The 24,950-nt window shown below is 43.0% G+C and overlaps 1 protein-coding gene across 1 annotated transcript; it reads left to right on the top strand.

The window, feature by feature from the left end:
• Window positions 1-7,442: 7,442 nt before the first annotated feature.
• LOC114701345 (TLC domain-containing protein 4-like) lies at window positions 7,443-21,912 on the top strand. The gene is made up of 5 exons (XM_037201959.1): window positions 7,443-7,498; window positions 14,687-14,851; window positions 17,711-17,800; window positions 20,196-20,254; window positions 21,695-21,912. The coding sequence occupies exons 1-5, from the start codon at window positions 7,443-7,445 to the stop codon at window positions 21,895-21,897; spliced, it is 573 nt and encodes a 190-aa protein (XP_037057854.1). The 3' UTR covers window positions 21,898-21,912.
• Window positions 21,913-24,950: the final 3,038 nt, after the last annotated feature.

The raw sequence follows: 24,950 nt of genomic DNA, 5'->3' as shown, positions 1-24,950 counted from the left end.
ACGGAAATCCGCACTTATGCACACAATAAATGTGCTACCAGTGTTTAGGAAGAGTTGGGGCTGGGATTTGATTCTGGTTCTCCAGCTAAATGGAGTAAGTCTTCTGAACATGAGTGGCTCTTCATCTTCTCTGACTCCACTTAATACTTTGTGGGGACAGGAAGGAAAAGCACAAGGTAGGAGGCTGCTGAGTCTTGCCAGCTGCTTCTCTGCACACCAAGGATTTCCCCGTGGCCTGTTGATTTGGAGGTGAGAAGAACCTTCAGCTCTTTAGGTTCCGACTTCCTGGGAAGCCTGGCAGGTGTATCCAATCCTGCCCCCCCCACCTTAAAATAGAACAAACTGTGGGGAGGGAGTGTGTGTTGTCCAGTCTTCCCTTGATTTCACAGTGTTGGCAGGGGGCCAGAAGATGTTCTAAGCCAAACAGCTCCTGCCTGGATCTCTCTCCGGGAAGGGAGGGCACTGATTTGAAAATAAGCATATCAGAAGCTGGGAAGAAAAAGATGGCTGAGAGCCTTTCACTTTGATGCTGGGCCACTGCGCCTCAGGGTCAGGACCCCATCAGAGCGGACTCCTGAGACTGGGGTCTCGTGCTGCATTGGAAATGTTCATTTTTTTTAGGAAGCTCTCAAATGCCCATTCCTTCCAAACCCATCCTTTTGATTTTGTGCCAGCTCCGCAGTTAGTAGTGTGGTGTGACTTACTACTGTGGCTCCTGGCTCCAGACGTTTTGGTTTATCCAAAATTCAGTGGCTGTAATCAGGAACTTGGAAGGTTAAAGAAAAAAAGCTTCTTTATAAAAAGTTTTTAAGTGGGGTGAGACGAGAGAAGCAGTGTTTTATCACGGAATCACATGTGCCGCCTGCACTCTGAGCCTGTGGGCCCTAGAAACTCAATTGATTTCCTATGAGTAGGTGGAATTCGTGGCAGTTGGGGGTGAGAAGCAGGGGGCAGGGGGAGAACTCACTGGTAAAGGGTCTTTGCCTGTGGGTCAATAGTAGCCATTACTTGTTTAGTCATTGCAAGTGAAGTCAGAGTCCGGGGATAAATGCCTACTGCAAAGATGAAAGCAGGAAAAATATGACAGGAGACAAACATTGATGTGCAATATGAATTTACTAGATTTCATTTATTTTTAAAATAAAAGCTAAAACATGAATCATGGGGAGGAAGGCAAGGAAGACGGAAAGTTCAAGGCACCTGAGCAACTTAGTGAGAGCCTTTCTCAAATAAAAAATACGAAGAGGGCTGGAGATAGAGGCAGTGTTAGAGTGCTTGCCTAGCACGTGAGGGCTCTAGGTTTAATCTTGAGTGCTGAAACAAGCAAAACCCCCAACTACAACAACAAAGTACCCGCAAACTAAAGCACGTAAAAAACTTTAAGGCCGTTGAGGAAAATATGAATACAGATTGTTAAAATCCAGTTAATAACTGCTGTATATAAAGGAAACCTGATCAGAGGGAACAGGGATTCTCAGGGAGAAACAAGGATGGGAACCCCCCAATTGCCATGTCGGACACGTTGGCAGGGACTAATGGACACTGAGAAAATCTTTATCTGAAATCCTTTTCCTCTAAAATAAACTCAGAAAGGAAGACCTCAAGATGGGTGTGCTGGGCTCGTCCTGAAATCTTAGCACTTGGGAAGCAGAGGCAGGAGGATTGCAGGGAATTCAGACTCTCCTTGGGTTGTTCCTAAGCTATAGAGTGTCCCTCTCCTCTGCAAAAGAGTAGTAAAAAAAGTGGCAGACAGTCCACAGGGCAGAAAGAGAGTCCTAGAGGGCATTCAGACTAGTAGCAAGAGAGACAAGATTATGTCATGAGGCGAAATCTTTGGTTAGCAGGTAGAGTAATTGTTAAGAGTTCTCTGCCTGAGGTGGCGAGGGGTGGGGCCACCTGCATTGTAGACACTCTATGGGTGATCCACACAGAGCCTAGATTAGGGAATAGATTTCATTTCTTCCTGTCCTGGAATCGGGAAAAAGCCAGCTAGAAATGTACAAATGTATGGCATATATACACATTTATGCTTTATCATCATCTAAACAACTGTTAAGCATCAGTTGCCCCGGTCTGTAGCAGGCAGAATTGAAAGAGTTTTGTTTTTAACTTAAATTCTGTTACATGATGCTGGGTGCAGAAAGGTTGGAACGTTATTACCAGACTTAGGGGGTCACAGCCTACACTCCAACATGCCAAGTTTGGCTCAGTAAGCCAACTAAAGGCCAAATTAATAGTGGGAAAGCAGAAGTTTTTTTCAGCGTGACCACTTTGGGAAGAGGGCCAGGGAGCCGTGAGCTCCCCAGTCATCTGCAGAGGTACTGAGGTGAGGGTAGGCCTTAAATAGCAAGAGCAGTCCCCAAGGCATGGTTCTGGCCCACCATTGTCTGAGCAGAGTCTTCCCTGGAAGGTCATCTTCTCCCAAGTTGTAAACTCCCTAGAGACAGGTTCCTCCTCTAAAATACACGCGTCCTCCATTTCCTGTCTAGGAGAGGAAGTACATTTCTTGGATTCATTCCTTAAACAGTCTGATTAGCTGAAGAAGAGAGTCCTGAATCTCTAGAATGTATTCACTCTGCCAGGCAGGTCAGTTACAGGAATGTCCTGTGAACTCACACAACAGACCGATGAATACACACACTAAATTATATACCACAAACACACACACACACACACACACACACACACACACCCGCTTTTAGAGGGTTTTTATGGATTGCCTGCTGTTCCTGTGCCCTGCAGACTTTCAGCCATGTTTGATGATGATTTTGAATTTGATGCTCAGGAATAAAAAAGGAGACATACTTGAATGACGTAATTCTCCTAACTTTTTCATGTAACTGTCAGGTCATAAAATTTAATAAAACAAGGGTTAAGAGAAATCCCTTAACTGTTAAGAGCACTGTCTGCTCTTCCAGAGACCCAGGTTTGACTCCTAGCACTTAAATGTTGGCTCACAACTGTTCCTAACTCCAGTTCTAGGGATTGGATGTCCTTTCCTGATTTCCTTGGGCATTCAGCATACATGTGGTGCACAGATACCGGCAGAACATCTATAAACATAAAAAATAAAACAGTCCAGGGCTGGTGGCACATCAGTAATCCTAGTTCCTTGGAGGCCAAAGCCAGATATATGAGTTCAAGGCCAGCAAGAGAACTCAGTGAGACCTGTCCTTGTTAGGCGTCTAGCTAGTGGTGCGGTTGTTTTGCATATGGGAGGCCCAATTCAAGCCCAAATACCACATAAAAGTTAAAAACCAAAAGCCTGTAACAGCAGTTAGCTGAGATGTTGTGCATTTGCCTATGATTGCCAGTTTTTCTACATGGGTGGAAAGTTCAAAAGTGTGGTGTGACGGTGTGGTGTACAGAATTGTAAAACCCATGATCAGTTATGGACCTTTTGTCAGCATTTGGACAGATCTGCAATTGAGCCAGGAGTCTCTCCTCAGCTTTCGTCGGTTTTAGTTTGTTGGGCTTGAGTTAGCTATCTTCCGTTCATTTGCATGCTCAGTTTGCAGATAAGAGATCTAATTAGAGGTCTACTACAGTGTTAGGCCCATGAGAATGGTAGTGACTCTACATGAATAATCAGGCAGTTTGCTAAGACTTTAAAAGATTGTGCAGATTGTTGTATGTTTTTGAATGCATGTCACATGTTGGATGGAGGGAATTAAGATGGAAAAATATTGTAGCAGTATTAATTCATCTCTATTGGCATCTGCTTTTGGATAAGTTTAGAAATGAGATCCTTTCAAAGTCAACATACATTTATGCTGTGGTAGCTGGGTTGTCAATTTAGAAATATATATGGTAATTGATGAAGTACTTGCAGAATAGATCACTTATCAGATCAAGGAATGTCTATCCAACATGGATGAGAGGGACTCATGAGACACCCCCCCCCATCCTTCATGAGGAGCTGTTGAGAAGTTGACGCTGCTGGGAGGGAAAGAGTTAGTTATCTTTAGGGGTGTGTGGTTTGGAGAACAATTGGTAGGTTGATCAGTGAGTAGGCTGCACAATTGGGCTCTTGCAGGTTATTGTTAAAAAAACATGCAGTTGGAGTAGCCTGCTACAAACAACACACAAGCACACACACACACACCACACACACACAACACACATATATATGGAGAGAGATCTAGGAATATCTAGTCTTAGATATATCTAGAGGTGAGAGGAGGTGTGATATGAGAAATATGTATATGAAGCTGAAACTGTCAAAAAATAAAAATAACAATAAAGGAACAAAAGGAATGGAATGTCATTATTAATAGACATTGACATGCTGTGCACTTATGGCAGACCATTACGTTAGATGTGGTGAGGGAAACGTGGCCAGCCTTCCGTCCTTATGGCACACACATTTGTCTGAGTTGCAGCTATAAAGGATTGTTGACAAAGTTCAGAGAAGCCTCCCATGAGGAATTGAGCGTTGTCCCGTTGCTGAAGAGCCATGGAGTTAAGTTGGGAGTGTGGGGAGCAGGTTTGGGAGATAGGATGTGCGAGGGCCTCATGGAGGGAGAAGGGAACCCGAGTCTTCAATAACAGCAACAGGGGTCATACAGTTGAGAAGCAGCAAGTGAGGGCAAGTGCTGGGTGAGCCAGGGGAAGGCAGGGTCTTCCTCAGGAGAGCCTTGGGAATAAGGATTTTTGATGATAGGCTTAGAGGTGACATAATTGGAGATGCTCTCACAGAAGATTCCCCTGAGCCTTCCAGTCCTTCACAGTAAGGAGACCAGTGTGGACACATGCTAGAAAAAGGAGGAGGGAGGGAGGGAGGGGGAGAGAGAGAGAGAGAGAGAGAGAGAGAGAGAGAGAGAGAGGAAGAGGAGAGGAGAGGAGAGGAGAGGAGAGAGAGATCTTTTTGAAAGCTATTTAAGGAGTAAATCCATAGGACCTCATGGTAGTTGGGTATGGTAGCACAATGGAAGGTGCTGGAAGCAGGGGACATGGGGATGACTTAGAGGTGAAGTTGTGACCTTGTTTGAGATGGCTTCAAGACTCGTGTAGTAAGGACAAAGTAGAAGCTAGCTCTGTGTACCTCAGGAATCACGGGGGCGGGGGTGCGGGAAGGGGGGTGCAGGGGGGGCAAGTTAGAGGGAAGGAGGCCAAGTAACTAGAGAATTCCCTTATGCGATGGCCGAGTAGGGAAGCGCGGGGTTAGGAGGACATGGAACACAGAGAGTTTGCAGGAGGGTCAGTGGGGAAGTCTGATGTTGCTGGGAGCTCGGGTGGTGCACCAGCTGAGTCCCTGTTGATGTAATCACTAGCAGCGGCCGGCTGGCGTCGGAGAGTGATGAGGATGGGGATAAGGATGGCGAGGGCTGAAAAGTGAGATGGGAATGATGGCAAGTGTGTCTGCAAAAGAAGTGACAGGCCTTCCTAGAACCTCGTACAGGGGTGGGTGGAGCAAGAGAATGCTAGCCGGGAAGGGAAGCCAGAGAGAAGATTGAGGAGAGGGACGGCGATTATGGTGGTTACACGTCTCACCGCTGTCCATCATGATTGGAAAGGCGCGGAGGCAGAGGCATGAAGTACCAGGTTACACTGTGCCAGAGTCAGGAAGTAGGAGAAAGGGAAAACGAGCCCCACGGTGTAGTGAGGAGGGAGTTTAAAGTTGCAGACCAGGCACACAAAGATAATGTGTGAGATTGGCATGATTAAAGAGGCTCTGCCTGCTCTCCAGCCAGACCAGAGGAGAGGTGCCCTGAGGGCAAGAGCTCACCCTTGGAAGGCACTGTCTTGTGCAAACCCAAACTCATTTGCAAGAGATGAACGCAGGTGCTCAGCTCACTTTCTCCTTTTCTGCAGTAAGCGGTGTAGTCCACATTTAAGGTGGTTCTTCCCACTTAATTAACCTGGTCTACAGATTTCCTCAGATATGCCTAGAGGTTTATCTCCAAGGTGGTTCTATATCCTGTCAGGTTGACAATATTCATTCCCAGAATCAAAGAAGAGGCAATGGATCTGTTGGCATCTGTTTTTACTGGGGATTTGAACTTTTCACAAAGTTAATACAGGGGCCGACATGACAGTTTGGTGGATAAAGGCACCTGCTACCAAGCCTGAGGACCTACCAGACTCCGAGTCCCAGGATCCACAGGGTGGAAGGAGAGACGTGATTTCTCTGCAAGGTGTCCTCTGACCTCTACTCATGTGTGTTATGTGTGTGCCCATATACATTTACACATGTACACACGAAATAAATTAAAATGTTAAAAAAAAAAAGAAAGAAAGCTATGATAGCCAATTAAGGAGGAGGAGGATATACCGAGGAGGCCTGAAGGGATGGCTCCGAAGCACTCTGGTGAAAGAGGCAGGCTCCAGGTAGGCAGACAGATAGGGCAGATGATGCAAGTGTTTGTGTGCTTGGCAACGGAGCCTGAAGATTTTCATAGCTTGGATTCTTTATTTTTGTGCGGAAGGCTGGGGTTATCTGTTGTAATGGAGGAGACAGCTAGAGGTTTGGAGTTTTCCTGTGAAACATGAGGTTAGTAGGCCAGGGCAGTGTGCTTATAGAGCAGGGTAGTCTAGAGGACTGTTGGGGCCTTGTATTATTTCATGCTCACTAATTTCAATCCCTTCTGGCATATGGTTGCTGTGTTAGTTCCTTTTCTGTGCTGTGATAAAACAGCATGACTAAGGCACCTTATTATAGGAGAAAAGAGTTTAGTTCAACTTACTGTTCCAGAGGGTTAGAGTCCACAATGGTGGGGACAGCGTGGCGGCAGGCATTGGCTGTGGTACCTGGAACAGGATGCCAGAGCTAACATTGTGAAACCACAGACATGAGCCAGAGAGGGAACTCAAGTGGGCAACCCCTGAAAGCTGCCCTAGTGACAGACTTCCTCTAGCCAGGCCACACCTCCTAAACCTCCACAAACAAAGCCCCAACCAGGGATCAAGTGTTCAAATGCCAGAGGCTTCCGGGGACATTTCTTTTTCAGACCACACCGTGGCCTGCACCAGTGCTCATTCGGGACTCATTGCTGAGTAAATAACTGGACATATCCAGAGTTTGGACTTTGCCAGCCACTGACAAGGGAGTTAGAGGGTGTTAGTTAGTAAGGTTGTTACTGAAATGATGGGCTCCCAAGTGTATCCACTGTCCACTGTACAGCCCCTAGAAAACCAGAAACTTAATGAAAACACTAAGGTGGTGTGTGTGTGTGTTGTGTGTGTGTGTGTTGTGTGTGTGTGTGTGTGTGTGGTAGTTTTTGGTTTGTAAGTCAGTTGTGTCGTTCTCAGTTCCACACTGATGACAACATCATGATGTGTTGGAATGTCAAAAGACTGAAGTTAATAAAGGTCAAAGGGCTCACGGGGTAAAGGAGCAATGAGTGATTGGAGGATTTGAAAGTGTCATTCAGAACAGTCTCGAAGGAAAGGAAGCTGAGGTCAACAAAGACAACACTTCAACACTGTTTTGGAGGCGTAACATGACGGTGAAGTCTGGAGTCTGCATGGTTGAAATGGCACACAAGTGCTATTCCAGGTGAGCTTAAAGGACTCCGTCAAAGATGCTGGGCTGTCTAGATGGACAGCGAGTTACTCAAGATGATGACAGGCTTAAGGACGCCAGTGAGCTGGGGCCAGTGTCTCTGTGTGGCAGGAAGTACACAGGTTAGAAGATGATACAGATAAGAAGAGGGTGGGTGGCATGGGTCCTTGGTAAAACCTAAAGGAATATTGGTGTTTTAGTGAGGCGGGAATAGAGGAGGAAGGCTGAAGGAGAGACCATGAGCAAAGCAGGGACCTGGACCACATCTCAGTAAAGTGTAAGACCAGACTGCACTGAGAGCTGTAGGAGAAGAGGATGTCTTCAGGGTGCTAGGAAGAGACGCCAAGGGTGTGGTGCTGCATTCTGGGTATGGAGCAGCAGTTCTAGGGAGCACGCGGATGGGCTGGGTCTGGTGACTAGAAGGAATTGTGGAGCATGGTGAAGATACGGCAGTGGATGCTGCTGACATTTTTAGTGTGGGCTGATAAAAACGGGATGAGTTCAGGTCCAGGTGTGGCTGACAGAGGCTCTTACCTCTTGGCCGGAGTGACACCAGGCCCCATGAGAGCCATGCAAGGTTTGCTGTTGTGTCCAGTATGGGATGAGGAAACCGAGATTCAGTTAAGACGAGCTCAGTAGTTTGGCCAGGGTCACACAGCTGCCAACTGTGCCAGGGTAGCAGGCATCTGTCAGCCGCCATGCCTGCTTTATATGGTGCTAGGTTTAGAAAACAAAGCTTCACTCATGCTAGGGAAGACCTACCCACCGAGCTCCCCTCCCAGTTCTTCTCAAGTCCTTCTGGAGAACTCGCATTCCAGAGCCCAGTGACCTCTTCCCAGTGGGGTGTGTTTCTGAAGACCACTGTTTTAACAGTTCTCTACTGTGTGATTACTGAGTAAAAAGGCTACTCAGACTCACACTTTGATGGAAAGGTCAACTCTTCCCTGCCTGATTTGAGTCTGAGGTTTGTTTCCTTGGGCATGATTTATTTATTATACTGTTATCTCTCATTGATTTGTGCCACTTAAAATATTAAGACTCTCTCTCACTCTCTCCCCCTGGTTTCTTGAGTGTACCTAACCGTATTTTTTCCTTGTGACCGGGAGTCCATCATGTCAACTAGGAAGAGAGACCCAGTTCTTTGTATGACCTGGTGTATATACTGTCTTCACTGCTGTATGTTCTGTGCAGATTAAGTTAGCAGATAGATAGATGGTTTGTCAAAATGGACTCACTGAAATGGCCCAAGGGGAAACCCATCGACATCAGGAGGAGCTAGCTCTCAAGTCTACTTCTTACAGGTTTACATCAGCTTCTAGTTTTAGCCAGCTTAGGATTCACCAAGTTTTGCTAGCCAGTCACATTTTTTTCAAGTTAGCCATCAGTCCATCCTGAGAGAGAGTTTGGAACTTTGCTGGAATCAAGTTGCCCTTCCTTCATTTGACATCCTCTAGGCCCTTAGGAGTTGCTGTTTGGTCACTTGTGGGGTAACACCGGAAGGCATCAGGGATGGCTGAGCTGATGTAGGTTGGGAAATGGGAAGTAGGATAGTGCCGTCCCACTGAGCTGTGTAACCATGGAGATAGGGCTGCTTTAGGCTAGTTCGTTTTGGGCCAGACAGGGGCATGGGACCTGTGTGATCCCATGTGGAGCCACCCAGAGCTGGTGCAATAGAAGTGAGTGCTGGAGCTGTACGTAAGGAGAGCTGTATTAGGAGTGAGGAATGCATAACCAAGCAGGGTCTAGTGTACAGAGAAACGGTTCGGGGGAAGGGCAGTGACAATGTCGAGAGTTCATGCCAAGTAGCCTTCATTTGCTTGTGAAAATGGGGAAAAAAATACGTCTAACAGAAGAGAGGCAAACTTGAGATTTGGTGGTGGATGTATCTGGATAAATGTGGGAAACAGGGAAGGGAGCTAGCTGGGGATGGAAAAGGAATGCTAAGCATGAGTGGCGCATTGTTCTCAGCTTCCTTCTGCCCTGCTGGTCTTAAAGACAAACACGCAGCCCTATCCAGCCCCCTTTAAGGGTTTTTACAAGTAAACATCATGGCAGTGGTCCTACTTGTTGTGTGTCTGCATGGGAATGGCTTTAGTGATTCAAACATGTGAACGCTGAAACTGAGGGAATGAGAGTCGGAGTTGTGGGGGTGAGTGGCTGGTTCTAAACCACTGCATGGAGCTGGGCTGTTTGAGCTTCAGCTGCAAAGCATCCGTCCAGTTGGAGTTGAAATAAAGGGGGAAGTCTTGGGCCGGGAGGGTGGCTCTTGCCTGGTATGGTGCTTACCAGACAAAGGAGGACCTAAGTTTGATTCTCAGAACCCATGAGTAAAGAGGGAAAAAAAAGAGCAGTTCTGGGAGTCAAGAGACAGGCAGACCCCGAGGCTCACTGTCTAGCTAGTATAGATTACTTGGGCTAGCTCCAGGCCAATGAGAGCATGTCTCAAAAAACCAAACCAAACAACAAACAAATGAAAGACAGAGTAGATGGCTCCCGAGGAACTGACCAAAAAGTTGTCTTCTGGCCTCCGCACACCTACATGCCCACAACACATCTTAACAAAGAGAAATGCTTTTTTCTTTATCAGCCTCTCTCTTTATCAGCTTGTTAGCAAAACTCCAACTCACTCCAGGGAGCGCCATCTCTCTCCAAACCCCGCCTTTAGAGAATCTCCAACAAGGAAAAGCGCCAAAAGCCCAGTTCCCCATTCTTGGTGGCGGGCTGGCAGCTCCTCCCCGGAAGTTGCCAGCAGCCCACGACCCCATCTAAAAGTGCACAATAATCGGACACAGACCCGGCTTGTGTCAGATCCGTCACCCAGCACCTATGGGGTATTTAAGCACCCTGCTTAGATCGGCCATGTGGTTTTCTTTCCCCTTCTCTGCCTCCATCTCTGGGGACTTGGGGGCCACCCTTGAGCTGCTTTGCCCAAATAAATCTGGTCTTTTACATTTTCAATTCGGCTTGATCTGGCTTACTGCGTCGTCGTCGGAGAAACCTGTTATTGGGATACAGAAAACGTGTTTACCTTGGTGCCGAAACCCGGGACAAGTCTTTGGATACCATTTGATATCTCTTCACTATGCCAATCTCTGCTAGGTATTAATTCTAGTGATCAAGGAGCATCCCATAGCACCCTGAACTTTAGGATTTTTGATAGAGACCCTTGTCTTACTGACTCACAAATGTCCCCCATTTAGCACTCCAAAACACCAACCCAAGCGGGTATGTAGCTGAAAGTGACAGATGTAGGATGTCTTGTTGGTTCTTGAAGTGAAGACGTAATCAGCCCTTTCTGTTATTTCCAGGGCCATGCCTCCAGAAATGAGAGTAAATGTCCTTTCTGCAGAGGAGGGGCTTTTGTAGTGAGGAGAGAAGGTCTAGGCTTGTTCTTGACCTGAGACACAGCTCCTGAAAGTTTGTGCATCTTGTGGGAAAAGGAAGCAAGCATCATTATACTCAGCAAGACAGTGGAAGTTTCTTTAGTGTCCACAATTCCTGTGAATCACGACAGCTAATGAATATGGTAGAATTCAATTTTTAAGTCTCGTTCATTTCTCATGTCTGTTTTCAGCCCGCTTTTTTTCTAGGACAGCTCCCTCTAGGACGGCTTCCTAGCTTCCTACCAGATGCTGCCACATGTAGAAGGTGCGTGAATGAGGCTTAATGCTTCTCCACTCTCTTCAGTGATCGCCAAGGCTTAGTGATTGCCAAGTCCGAAAAGGCCCTTTTATCCAGGCTAATATTAGGCATCATTTGCTCTGTCCAGTTTTACCATTCCATCGTCTGATTCAGGCACCTGAAGTGAAAACAGGGGCAATTACTCTACCAAAAGGCCTTAGTTTGGGGGGGGGGACGGGACATTTGTAATGATCTCTAGATGAGTCCTCGATTTTGGCATGACTGATTAAGCAAGCAGCTGCTTATTTAAAAGCAGAGCTGAGAGTACAACAATTTAAATTAGCTTCTGTCTGCTGAGCCTTTAATAGAAGTCACAGCTTGAAAATATATGGTGCTCTTTGTTTAGTTATAGATGAAACTTTTTTTTTTTTTTTTTTTTGGCAAAGAAATACTCTCATCATATAACCCAAGAAAAAAAGAAATAAGTCTGTTGAAAATATAAATATTGGGGGTTGGAGATGACTCATCAGTTAAAAGCACTTATCCTTGCAGAGGACCTGGATTCTAACCTCAGCACCCACCTGAGGACTGAAAGCCATCCATAAACTCTAAATACCAGGAGATCCGATGCCGTCTTCTGGTCTCTGCAGGCACCAGGGATGCACCGAGTGTGCATACTTGCAGGGAAAATACTAATACACATGAAATAATAAATCTTTTAAAAGATATAGCATATCATTCACTATAACAAATAATTCACAAAATTCTAAGACTTGAGGGGAATAATTGTTTTTAAAAATCATATGTATTTAATGTGTGTCTCTGTGTGTTTCTATGCACACATGAATATGTGCGAAGGCATACATGTGGAGGTCAGAGGACAGGTTATGGGAGTTAAAGTCTCTCTTGACACCATGTGGATCTAGGGGTGGAACTTGGTTGCCCAGGTTTGGTGACAAGTATCCTGACCACAGAGTCCTTTGAGCCCATACTATTTTCTCTCTTTCTCCTTCCCCCCTCCCCTCTGTCTTTTTCTTTTGAGACAGGTCTTGTTTATATAGACCAGGTGGCCTTGAAACTCACAAGAAATCTACCTACCCTGCCTCCCTCATGCTAGGATTAGAGGCGTGACCACTGGGAATAAAGGCCTGCATTTTCAAGCCTGGCCCATAATGCATTTCTTGATGGTGGATTGTTAGAATGCCTTATTTAGTGTATTAGTTAATTAATAATTCACAAACTGGTAATGTGTGGTAAGTTTTATAAGAACTTTCAGGAAACATTCAAGAAATGCTTGTGTATACATTGAATTTTAATGGAGTCTGCCAGCAGCCCATGCTCCAGGACCAGCGGTCCCAAGCCTTCATCAAATCACCCTCACAATTGTGCTCAGAGCAGTGCTTCTCACCTGCCTAATGCTGTGGAAACCTTCAGTACATTTTCTCGTGTTGTGGTGGACCCCCAACATAACATTACTTTGTTGGCTACTTCATAACTATAATTTTGCTACTATTATGAATCGTAATGTAAATATCTGATGTGCAGGATGCCGGGTATGCAAACCAAAGGGGTCGTGACCTACATGTTGAAAGAACCACTGGCGTAGACTCTCAGAACCTTCTGCTTCCTGATTCCATTTTCTTTAATTAGCCCTCACCTGGCCCCGGGTTTGTGCTTGCTTTGCTTTAGAAAGGCACTTTTCCTTCCTTACGACGTTGCACATAATCAAGTACTAACACACTAGTTGATGCACAAAGCTTACTTTTATGTATTATTTGGTTAATAGTAAGCCTAAGCTAAAAGGCCACAAATTAATTTTTTTCTAATGCTAGTACACCACACATTGAAATAAAAAAAAATAAAAAGTAAATGAGCAATAAAGTTAATGGAGTCGTACAGAGAAAGAAATGCAGTATCAATTTTTACCAAGCATACACTCAGAGAGAGAGGTAGTGATGGGGGGGCATATAATTCATTACAGACATGAATTCTGTCAGAAGGAGCCCCATGGGGAGACTGATTCAAATTATGATGTCCTGGTTGGCAGGGGATGAAGTGGGGTTATTGCTAGCTCAGGCAATGACTTGGTTTTTCTCTGGTGAATTGGCTTCAGTAAGTGACTTTATTTCTTCAAATTAGGAGCTTGAAAATGTGTATTGATTCATTTTCCTCTCATCTGAGGACCGGCCCTGTCAAAGGTAAACACTCAACTGCTGGATAGAAACAGATGCCACAGCTCTTTGGGGGCTGAATGTACTAAGATTTTTTTTTTTTTCTCCCTGCGAGACAGGGTCTCAGGAAAATATATGGCTGTATGGTTCTGGCTCCTGGATCTCACTATGTAGATCAGGCTGGCCTCAAATCATTGTTGCCTACCTGCTTCTGCTTCCGAGTGCTGGGATTGAAGACCTGTCCCACTACGCCCGGCCTTAAGATTATTTTTAGGAGCCAATAAAAGTTCAGCCCAGCAACATAGAAAACATACTTCAAGTGTGTGTGTGTGTGTGTGTGTGTGTGTGTGTGTGTGTGTGTGTGTGTGTATGCTATTCTTTTCACTAACTGTCCTTAAAACCCAAAGCTCCTTTAAAAAAAAAAAAAGTAATGATAAAAGAGACAAAAAGCCATGGAAGCTTTTGGTCTAAGGAAAAATGTTAACATTATCAGTAACTTAAAGTCACAGTGATGTGTGTGTGTGTGTGTGTGTGTGTGTGTGTGTGTGTGTGTGTGTTTAAGATTTATTTGATTTTTAGTTGTGTGCATGCTTGTGGGCTTGTGTATGGTAAGTGCAGTACCTGTTGAGGCCACAAGAGGGTGTTAGATTCTGTGGACCTGAAATGACAGGTGGTTGAAAGTCACTGGATGTGGGTGCTAAGAGTCACACCCCCCCACCCCCCCACCCCGTCCTCTGCAGGAGTAAGCAAGGGCTCATAACTGCTGAACCGTCTCTCAGCCTCTATGGTTCTTTTTAATTACTTACTTCTTCTTAAGATGTAAATTTTGTCTTCAACATTGTGTCTCATAAAAGCAATCAGTTTTTAACTTTGTAATTTATTTTTTGTTTGTCGTTGTAGGCAATGTTCTATTATTTGGGGCTTAAATATTTCTTAGAAATTACCCGATCAACTCTCAATTTATAGATGAGAATATTGAGTCAAAGAGTAATCAATTTATCTAAATAGAATTAAAACAATATTGTTAAAAGAATAATTTCAATTGCATCAATTGAAATTTCCTCTTAACGTTAAACTCCTAAGATTAGATAAGTTTGAATTGTGATGTATAAAATTTTTTTTTATGACATGGAGATCTTTAAGGTACTAGGGTACCTTAAAGTATTTTTGTTTTAAATAACAGATGTGTGACACTTGACACACAGATGGTAAATGCGGAGAAACAGGAGGCTTGCAATTCTCGGTTTTGTTTTCCTTAGGCTGAAATTTTTCTTATATTCTTATAGGTGTATTAAAAATACTGAGATAAATGTATACTTGTTAAGATTTTGAAAAATATTATAGGCTTATTGTGGCGGCAGCAACTTAGGGCGTCCTTTTCTCTTGACAGGTTGAAGAACTATGGAAGCCAACCCGAGCTGGTCGCCGGCACTGTTTGTGGTAGCTTTGCCGTCTTCCAGGTTCTTTTCCACTTTATAAGTTACTGGTTTTCAGCAAAAGTCTCTCCAGGTTATAATAGTCTTAGCATCGAGAAGAAGATTGAATGGAACTCAAGGTAAAGCCATGAAAACACAATGGATTGATTTAAAAATAGTTTTATGAAGTGAAAAAGTCTTCCTTTAGGTTTTTAAAAAAGATCAATGGTCAAAATTTTGTGTGGTCTTGGGGCTAGAAGAAAGACAAAATGTCATACAAGGAAAGTTTGAGAATTCTTACATCAGAAGATGTTGGGGCTGGGGTGGCTCAGTGCTTAAGAGCAGTGGCTGCTTTTTCCAGAGGACCTGGGTTCAGGTTTCTGGCACCCACATCTCAGTTCACACCTTCTGTAACTCCAGTCCCGTGGATTTCTGACGCCGCCTTCTGGCTTCCCAGGGCAGTAGGCACGCATGCAAGCAAAACATCCATATACATAAAAGAAAAATGCTAGGGACAGATTTTTTCACTTTCGATGACTCTAGGAAGTTCTGGTTTACATCCCTCTCTGAAAAATTCACAACAATAAACATGTATTCTTTTGTGGTGATAGTAAAAGAACATATTTCTTGGAGTTGTGAATAGCCCATGCAAGTTAGCCACATGCAATTTGATTGGATTTTACAGACTAGAGGGCAGAGTGTAAACCCTATCATGAACTTCTAATTACAATTTATAGCCTTCTAGATTTATCCTTTTTTCAAATTTTTATTATTTTATGTAGTATGGGTGTTGTATGTGTGCTTTCACGTGTGTCTGTGCACCACATGCTTCATGAGTGGCTGTGGAGGTCAGAAGGGGGTGCTGGATCCCCTGGAACTGGAGTTACAGATTGGTTGTTGCGAGCCTCCGTGTGGGTGCTGGGAATTGAAGTCCTGTGCTGTGGAAGGGCAGCCAGTACTCCTAACCACTGAGCCATCCCTTCAGCCCAACATCTTCTGATGTAAGAATTCTCAAACTTTCCTTGTATGACATTTTATCTTCTTCTATCTTTTTTTTTTTAAAAAAACCTCTTCTAATATTTGAAGATAGAAAAGAATGGTGGGAGAGATAGAATTTCTGAGTAAATTTCGAAACTCTTTTTGTTTCCCTTTCAATGTGGTTAGAATATGTAAAAGCTTTTTGAATCGTGTGTAGCTGCCAACCAAAGAAATGGGGAGGGTTGCAGAGAGATAGAGGCAGACATGAAAATGGAATTGGAAACTACTTTGTGTTACTCCAGTCTCATCACCGTTTTGTGATGCAGGAAATTATAACATGTGAAACCAAGTTTCTGCTTTGAAGAAGGAGTCTGTCTGGCCTCATACAAGATTCATTTAGCTGTTCAAATAGCGTTTTCTCGTCTCTCTCTTTCCTGCTTCCTGCTCCAGCTTGTATACTTGGAACTTAGAGATGAAGAGTACAAAGGAGATTTGGGCTATTTCTAAAGTACATATTTATGTCTTAAGACTCAGCCTCCAGACTTGACATATGCTCCAAACCGCAGACAACGCTTTTTCGGAATCTTTCCCTTTGGTGTTTCTTTTTAGCTACTACATTTTTGCTTTTCCAGGAATATGGTTTTAAAGAGATAAAAATTTCAAATGTTTACCAGCAGCAGTTTCTGCAAGTATAGACTTTTATTGTTGTTATTTTTGCATTTTTGAGACAGGTTCATGTAGCCCAGGCTAGCCTGCAGCTCACTACATAGCTCAGAATAACCTCCTGATTTTCCTGCCTCCACCTCCCCAATGCTGTCCCGGCACTCAGCTGTAGAAGTGAAGAGTCTGGTACAGACTGATAGGTGGTTTGGAGTGTCTGCCCAGGATATGGAGAGCTTTTGACTAAGCCGTCTGAGAACGTACCACACTTCCGCTTACCATTTAACCCGTTAACACTTAAGGCCTGGGTGACAGAAATAAAATTTAAAAATCAGATTTTATTTTACAAAAGGAAACCTAAGTGTTTGTATGCTTTCTGTATATTTGTATGTTTGTGGCACATACACCATTGCATGTGTGTAGATTTTGGAGAGTTCCTCCCTCCACCACGTGGGTCCTCTGGAACTCAGGCTCAGCAACAGGTGCTTTTTACCTGCTGACCCGTCCTGGGAGGGAGCTGAGAAGGAAACGTTTTTGACATACGGTTACTAATCACTATTTAGGACTTCAGGGAGGCCATGCTTTCCCTCAGAGGATTTTGAACAGCTTCAGGAAGCCCTCTGTGTGGCGATGTAGATGCAGTGTTTGAATGCCTGGTGGTGGTGCAAGCTCTCTCCTGCAGCTGTCCTGCTGCAGATGGAACTTGGAGGTCGGAGGGTCGTGGGCCAGTTTAGGCAAGGCTATCAACAGTGTCATCAAGTGGGTTTCCACTTTAGAACCTTAACACAGAGAAATGGTTCCCCCAGAATTATAGAACTTGTTCACTTGAAAAGAAAGCTGTGGCCCTATGATTTCTAAGTGACTACACTTATTACTATTACTATTATTATTATTATTATTATTATTATTATTATTATTACTGTGATGATGATGATGATGATGATGTTGATGTTTCTTGAGAGAGTCTTACCATATAACTCTGACTGCCATAGAACTTGATACATAGATCAGGCTGGTCTCAAAACTCACAGAGATCCATCTGCCTCTGCCTTCTGAATGCTGGGATTAAAGGCGTGCACCACCACCCTGGCCCTTAATTATTAAATATGAATGGTGCTGGGGATTGAACCTAGAACCTCATGCATGGTAGGCAAGTGCTCTGCTGCTGAGCCATGCCCCTGTCCCCTCTGGACGACAGTGTTCAGTCATCCTCAGATGTACACTACTCCCACATTTCACTCTTTCACGTTGAACTTTTAATGCTTCGAGGTGTGAATTTTTCAGAATGGAAAATGTCTTGGAGAAAGAGTCCTTTATTGCAAGGAATCTGAGATCTGTGCGTGTGTCCTGTTTCGTTTCAGGGTGGTGTCTACGTGCCACTCTCTACTGGTTGGGATTTTTGGCTTATACCTCTTCTTTTTTGATGAGCCTACCATAGCTGATCCACTCTGGTGAGCCGCTTTCCCACTTGTTCATTTTGATTTATGCTTTGCTATGAATTATTAATAACAGCCTCATTTGCATTACTTAAAAACATCGATTATCTTTGATGTATGCCTTATTGAAGTGCTTCTAGTCAGTCCTACTTCAGCCAACTATATTAAAATGATTTTAGATGTGAACACAAATGGTGAGGGCCATTTTGCTTTCATATTGCAATTGCTCCCCAAAACAATGAGAGTATGATTACTTGAGCAAAACCAAGTTACTACAAACACTGTTGTGAGCAAAACAGTGTCATCATGGAGCTAGGGCAGTCATCTGGAGTAATCACGAAAGACTTGCCTTTGAATTTGTGGGTGACCTATTGTTTGCCATCAGAGAATTGAAAAGAGATTTACATATGGCCATGCAAGAGGGATTAAAATCACACGAGAAACACTTATAAACATGATGACTGAGTACATGTAATAATCTAAGGTAACCATGAGGATGGCTCTTCCTGAAAACATTAAATATGGTTGCAATTGCAGAAATTTTGCCAACTTAGGAAGATTTAAGTTAGCTTCATGTCAAGGAGAGGCGTGTGGGAAGTACTGATGTGAGGTGACTGTGTTCTGTGGAATACAGGACAGTTTAACCAGGTGTTTGGACGACCACCATGTGACTACAAGGATACCACCCCTGCCATAGGTGTAAAATTATCCCTTTAGGATCATACTAGCTAATTCATTTTCATTAGGAATTTTTTTCCAAAGTGACTCAATTTAGCATACTTTATACCTTGACCAGGTTTTTTATTCTTAATCTAAATAAATTGTCGCTTGAATTCCCCCATGTTTATTTTTTTCTAACATGATTGTAAACAGAACTAGTCCTTTGAGAAGTACATTTTATTAAAAAAAAAAAAAAAAAAAAAAAGAGGTGCGGCTCCTTGGCCAAGCTTGGCCTTGGTGAACTTTAACCTAATGTGAATTTTGCTGTCCCCCCCCCCTTTGGTTCTGTGATTTATTCCAGGTCTAATTTTCCTGGTTTGCATTTAAAGGTCAGAATGTATGAAGAAGATGTGACTTTTCTTCTTCATTTCCATTTTAGTTCAACTATTAACAGTTTTATTTTGTGTTAATTTTAAAGTGACACATATTATAAATCATATGAAGGATGGCGTGGAGCAAATATGTGTCATCCTAGGCTAGTGCCCAAGGCTGGAAACCTGAGTTTAAACCCTGGAACCACATAAAAAGTGAAATGAAAGAGCAGACTCCTGAAAGTTGTCCTCTGACCTGCACACACACACACACACACACACACACACACACACACACACACAGTAGCATGTGCACACCTATACTCACAGATGTCATACACATATGCACAACACACATATATTACTAATAATAAATGAAATAAAATATTTTAAAGTAAATTCATTATATTGATATGCATCTGTGACCCTGGTCACAACATCAGGTCAAATTGTCCTGTTCTGATCATATTCTCAGGTAATAGGCAAATCCCTCTCATCCTCAGTACAGTAATATTGATAGGACTGTATTGCCTCAAAAAATCAGAGATGAAATAGATGATTTCTTCATTTACTTGAGTCCCTTATTCAGAGTAAGGAATTTTAAAACTCAGCATATAAAATTCTATTTCAGTCCTTATATGAACAAATCATATGAAAACACATTTATAAGTCTATATGTATTTGCATGTGTAAAAAAATTATGTCTATTTGTGCAGTCAGAAGTATTATCTTAACCTAACACTGTGCTTAGATAGGTTTAGAATGGAGTCTAGAATTGTTATTGACCCACTCCCCACATAGGCCAGTGGGTTCTCAGGTGTCCTCCAAAAGCTCATTGAAACTGGTGGATGCTGCCTCTGCATTTAAAGCAAAAACACGCCGTGTGTTGTGCCCATGGATTGAAGCTTCTGGAATAGTTCTAAGCACTCCAGAAAATATATAGGCTGTTCTTGACCATCCTTAGGAGCTCTGTTTTTTGACACTGCAAACCCCAGTGTGGATTGGTGTTAGATGGTTTCCTAGATTTCAGCCTAGTTTAAATGCCTACAATCAATGACTACCTACAATCAATGACTAATCATCAGGAAGATTCTGGAGGCTGACTTAGCCTCTGAGTAAACTCTGTGGGAAGGATGGGCAACAGGTCTGTGATTAGAACACAGACTGTGTCGGGTGTGCTGGTGTATCCTGTGATCCCACAGGGCAAGTGGAGACAAGACTTCAGGGAAGCTAGTGAAGGCTGGCCCTAGCAAGTTTGAGGCCAGCCTGAACCACATGAAGCCTTGTCTCAATAAATCAGATGAAAAAGAAAACTGTCTGAATGTTTAAGAAGATAATGTGGTGGGTTTTTGTTTTGTTTTTGTTTTAAATATGTATAGGGGTGATTCAACGCTTGTGAAATTGAATATTGCAACTGCTTCAGGCTACCTCATTTCTGGTATGTGATAGCATTTTTTCATTGCTTGTTACTTGTTAAACTATTCGTGGAGTGATGCAAAGAATCTATTGTTGATGCTTTTGGCTTATTTGAAAATTAGCTTTAAGGTTCTGTACAGGAAAAAATACAACCTTCAATGGTGGCAAGCTTGAAACTTACTTTTTGGCTTTCTAGATTAAGCAAGTACCACCATGTGGTGCTGTGGACCAAACCCGGGCCTTTATGCATGCTAGGCAGGTACTCTACAGAGTTGCTTCCTCAGCAGTTCCGGGATCGAGTACAGAGTAAAATTATTATTAAGACTCTCCTAAATAAGATAACAATCCATGAAACACTGATCACACAAAGTAAGGTCATCTCAGTCTCTATAGAATATGCCACAAAATGGTCATAGCTTGTGACCAAGGAAAATGCAGCCAAAACAGACAGGGAAAATGTATATCAAAAGACAGGTATTCATTGATATTCTTATTTTTCTGGTAGTATTTAGTTTCTCTTTAAAATTTACAACTTGAATCCTCTTTCAAAATGCTTATATCTTGTTTTGTGCTAGTAATGTTTGCTTTTGAAAATGAAATCTCTATGTCCTAGAGGCTCTAATGCCACAAATGTGACCCTCAGGGGCCTTCAGTTTCCCAGTCTATGTTTGATGTTCAACCATTTGCTAAGGGAAACAGTTATGTTAATATTTTGATCAGTTTCTGTTTTGTTAAACTGAACTATTTTTTGAGTCATGATACGTAGACCAAGTCTCTTAATGAGAAATTGATGCCTTCCCTTTATTTGTAGACTTTTTGAATAGTCATAGTTCTTGGTGGTTTTACTAGTTTTCCTTAACGATTATCTGTATCTTTTTTTTTTTCCTGTTGAGGACATGATAAGGTAGTTTATGCCTGCAATCCCAGAATTGAAATAGGAACATTAGGAGTTCCAGGTGAACCTCAGCTACATAGCAGATTAGAAGCTAGTTGAGCTACATGAGCTCTCTCTCAAAATAAATAAATGAAACGAATAATAAAAATTAGTATTTTAAATATGAAGGGATAATTTTGTACCTTTTACTGATATTTTACTTGTTTACACCTTGCTATAGGACTAAAAGTCAACAACTTAAACTTACATTCAACTTATTTTTGATTGATCATATTTTCAACATGTTTAACTCTGGAAACAAGTTATTTGCTTATACTTCTAGCAGTTGTTAGTACTGTTGGGTATGGCCGCTGGATTCTGAGGCTGTGAAGCTTCCCCTAGTTTGACCTTTGTGGGGAGGGCAAGGCAGGTAAAGGGAGCGGAAGTGGGTGGAGTCAGGGACTTGAAGGCTGAACTAAGCGCAGTGGCGTCAGAATGGACAGCCAAGGGTTAGTGGTCAATGAGATTAATACTCATAAACCCAAGCAGCTTTTTTCCAATGTGATATCTCATTTTTCTTTCTTGCAGACTTATTGATTATACTTTTGAATTGGAAAGTGATCGGCGACAAGTTTTTTGTAATTCACCATTGTACCGCTCTAACGGCATACTACTTTGTCTTGGTGAGTACCGGCATTCACAGCAGCCTAGCTAGCAGACAAGGCTGGAGAGAGACGCTTAAGGCTGAACACAATTCTAAGCCTGTAAGTCTTTTTATTTGTTTGTTTTGAGACAGGTTCTCTCTGTGTAGCTCTGGCTGTCCTGGAACTCACTATGTAGACCAGGCCGACTTCAAACTCAGAGATCTGCCTGCCTCTGCCTCGGGGCTAAGGGCATGCGCCACCATGCCCAGTAATCTGTAAGTCTCAATTCATGGTGGCCGCATTCAAATGCATGCAGGGATCACTTTTAAGATAAGTTAACTTGTTTAATAACTAAAATAATAAATTCATATGTATTTTTCTACTAGTGTCGATTTGTTTAGTTTGGTTTTGGTCTTTTGAGATGGGGTGTCATGTAGCGTAGGCTGGCTGAACCTAATCTTGAATTAACACACTCCTCGCCTTTCCCTTCACACCAGTTGAACCAAATATATATTAAAAGGAAAGGCAGTTCATTGCATTACCATCTTGTCAAGGTGACTTAGGGGTCATATGCATTTCCTTAATGCTTATGGGTTCTTCTCTTTGTCTTTTTGTAACAGTAATGCTAAATTCATAGTAGGTAGCAGTGAGGCGGAAGGTACCATTAGGGTATTTCTTTTTTGAGAATTTCATGCATGAGTATACTGTATTAACATCATTTCTATCCCCCTCCTCTCCCAGCCAACTCCTCCCATGCTCCCTAAACTCTTTGCCTTCCTGCCTCCACCTCTCAAGAGGTGGAGGGATGACATGGGCCACCGTTCCTGACTTGGTGTGTCTATTTACTCCTAAACCAAGTCAGGCAAATGACACTAGTTATTTGAATTTCCACTTAAAAATCCTTAGGACCTTGTAGATGTAACTACTTGTCTTTCTAGATGCATTTGTGGTTTAACAGCCTTGGATATGTATAGATTTCTGTGTGCTGTAGAAAGAATATAAACTGATAAAGTTAACGGGTCCTTTACGTGCATCTGTAAGCATAGATATTATGAACTGCTGTTCTGTCTTGACCTCTGAAATCATCAGCTTGGTAAATGGTTGGCTGTGTGTAGATTGGCAAGTTAAATGCTTAATTATATGAGATGAATACTAGTTTCCCCTTTGGACTTTTATGCCTGCTTTTAAAAACCAAATGCATGCTGTTGTTTTAAAGGAGAAATTAACGGTTGTCTTATTTGATAAGTAAGACCCATTGCAGTCTTGCTGTTTTAATGGCTCCTTTGCTATATTGTTTTACTATGAAATATATCTAAATTGAGTCTGTTCATAGCAAAGCAAAATGAGAGAAAAAGAAATGAAAAGATTTTGTTGTTGTTGTTTTGAGACAGGGCATCTCTATGTAGCCCTGACTGCCCTAGAACTCTATATGTAGTACAGTTGGTCTTGAGCTCGAAGAGATCTGCCTGCCTCTGCTTTCCAAAAACTGGATTAAAGACCCTGTTTTTGAACAGTCTGCAACCAGAGTTTAGGGCAGAAATATCAGCTCTCACAGCCCAGTCAGATCATTTAACAACACCAATGGAAAAGATCAGTGATGGTGAAAAACAGGAAGGAGATGTCATTGATCCGGAGAGGAATGGATGCCCCGAGTTCATCTTCAGATTGCTGACATGAGCTTCAGTTTTAAACAAAGGAAGACTCAGGGCAGGACTGTAGTGTGACTAGGCAGTCCTGGTCAAGGTATAGCCCTTTATTTAGATCACTTGCAGGAGCTGGTCCTGCAAGCTGGTCCACTGAGAAGTATTCATCCTCACTGTTGAGAGGACTAATCTGGTTACTCGAAGATGATTTCTCCTGCTCAGGGTGGCCTCAATATCATCACCCCTGCCTTCAGTGGGTGGGGGTCTGTCTTAGACTTGGCTGTCACTCTGGGGTAGTTTCAGTCCCCTCTTTTTAAGGGTCCTGTTGATCCGAAATCCAAGGTGACTGCAAGTTTAGGATAATGACGGAGACCTGTGGGTGTCTTTGGGATCCTGGTGCTTTGTGAAATGCCTGAGGAGACAGAAGGAAAATGAAGGCAGAGGTGCCAGGTCGTCACTGTGCTCTTAGTTATCTTGTGGACCCAAGGAAGGAGTCAGGGCTTTTTAGCAAAAGTAGTTTCTAAGTGTCTGCTATTAATAATCTTACACTTCTTTGACTATACAAAGGGTTTTTCCCCATGCAGTGAACTCACAGCCCATTCTGTTATTCTAAAATAAGAATTCCTTTTTCTGGAGTAAAATGTTACAAAATTCTTATTTATAAGAATCATTATTTAAAAGCACTTTGACTTGACATGTCTGCCACTGTCTAAAGATCTTTTTACTTAAATGATCTTGTTATTGGAAGTAAATAAAAAAGCAGGAGTAGTAGAAGCAGGTTTCCTCCAGGTTTTAAATATATCCTCTAGTGAAGGAATGGTTTGAATAGCAAGATGTGGATTCAAGATATTACAGGATATACTTAGGAATTCTAAAAACACTTATATATACCTATATATTTATACATATGAATGTTTTACCTATATGTATGTATGTGTACCGCATGCATGCCTGGTGCTCAGGGAAGTCAGGCAGGAGTTACAGACAGTTGTGAGCCACCGTGTGGGTGCTAATAATTGAACCTAGATCCTCTGCAAGAGCAGCAAGTGTTCTTAACCATTGAGCCATCTCTCCAACCCCTTATACCTGGGTTTTTCAATGCCCTTGTGCATGTGTCTGTACATGCTGTATGTTTGTGTGTATATGTGTGTGCATGTAGGTGTGCACATGCCTGTGGAGGTCAGAGGTGCTAACCCCCTTGGTTTTTGAGACGGCATCTCTCACTGGCCTGGAACTCACCAAGTAGGTGAGCCTGGCCCTTGAGCCCTTGGGATGCACCTGTCTCTTTGCCTCCCCAGAGCTGGGATTCTAAGTTCGGTGCCATCCATCGGGCCTGGCTTTTGTATGTATGGGTGCTAGGTATTGAGTTCAGCTCCTCCTGTTTGCAGTGTCAGCACTTTACCGGCTGAGCTTCTCCCCAGCCCTGGGTTAGATAATATTTTCAACACTCCTTTTGCACCTCCCTCTACCACATTTACTAGATTAATTTTTTTTTCTACCAGAGTAATTTAAATCTCAGGAATGCTGCTTCTGTCTGCATAGAGAGACAAACAGGTG

Source organism: Peromyscus leucopus, unplaced genomic scaffold (genome assembly GCF_004664715.2).
Source record: "Peromyscus leucopus breed LL Stock unplaced genomic scaffold, UCI_PerLeu_2.1 scaffold_522, whole genome shotgun sequence".
NCBI lineage: Eukaryota > Metazoa > Chordata > Mammalia > Rodentia > Cricetidae > Peromyscus > Peromyscus leucopus.
Note: the sequence above shows the minus strand (reverse complement) of the source record. Positions and strands in the feature narration are given on the sequence as shown.

What these genes read in the sequence shown, in the direction of transcription:
- LOC114701345 (XM_037201959.1), top strand. Translation starts at nt 7,443, where the DNA reads ATGACGGTGAAGTCTGGAGTCTGCATGGTTGAAATGGCACACAAGTGC. An exon ending in ACCATAGCTGATCCACTCTG is followed by an intron (nt 17,801 to 20,195) that starts GTGAGCCGCTTT and finishes AAATATGTATAG; the next exon opens with GGGTGATTCAACGCTTGTGA. An exon ending in TTCAGGCTACCTCATTTCTG is followed by an intron (nt 20,255 to 21,694) that starts GTATGTGATAGC and finishes TCTTTCTTGCAG; the next exon opens with ACTTATTGATTATACTTTTG.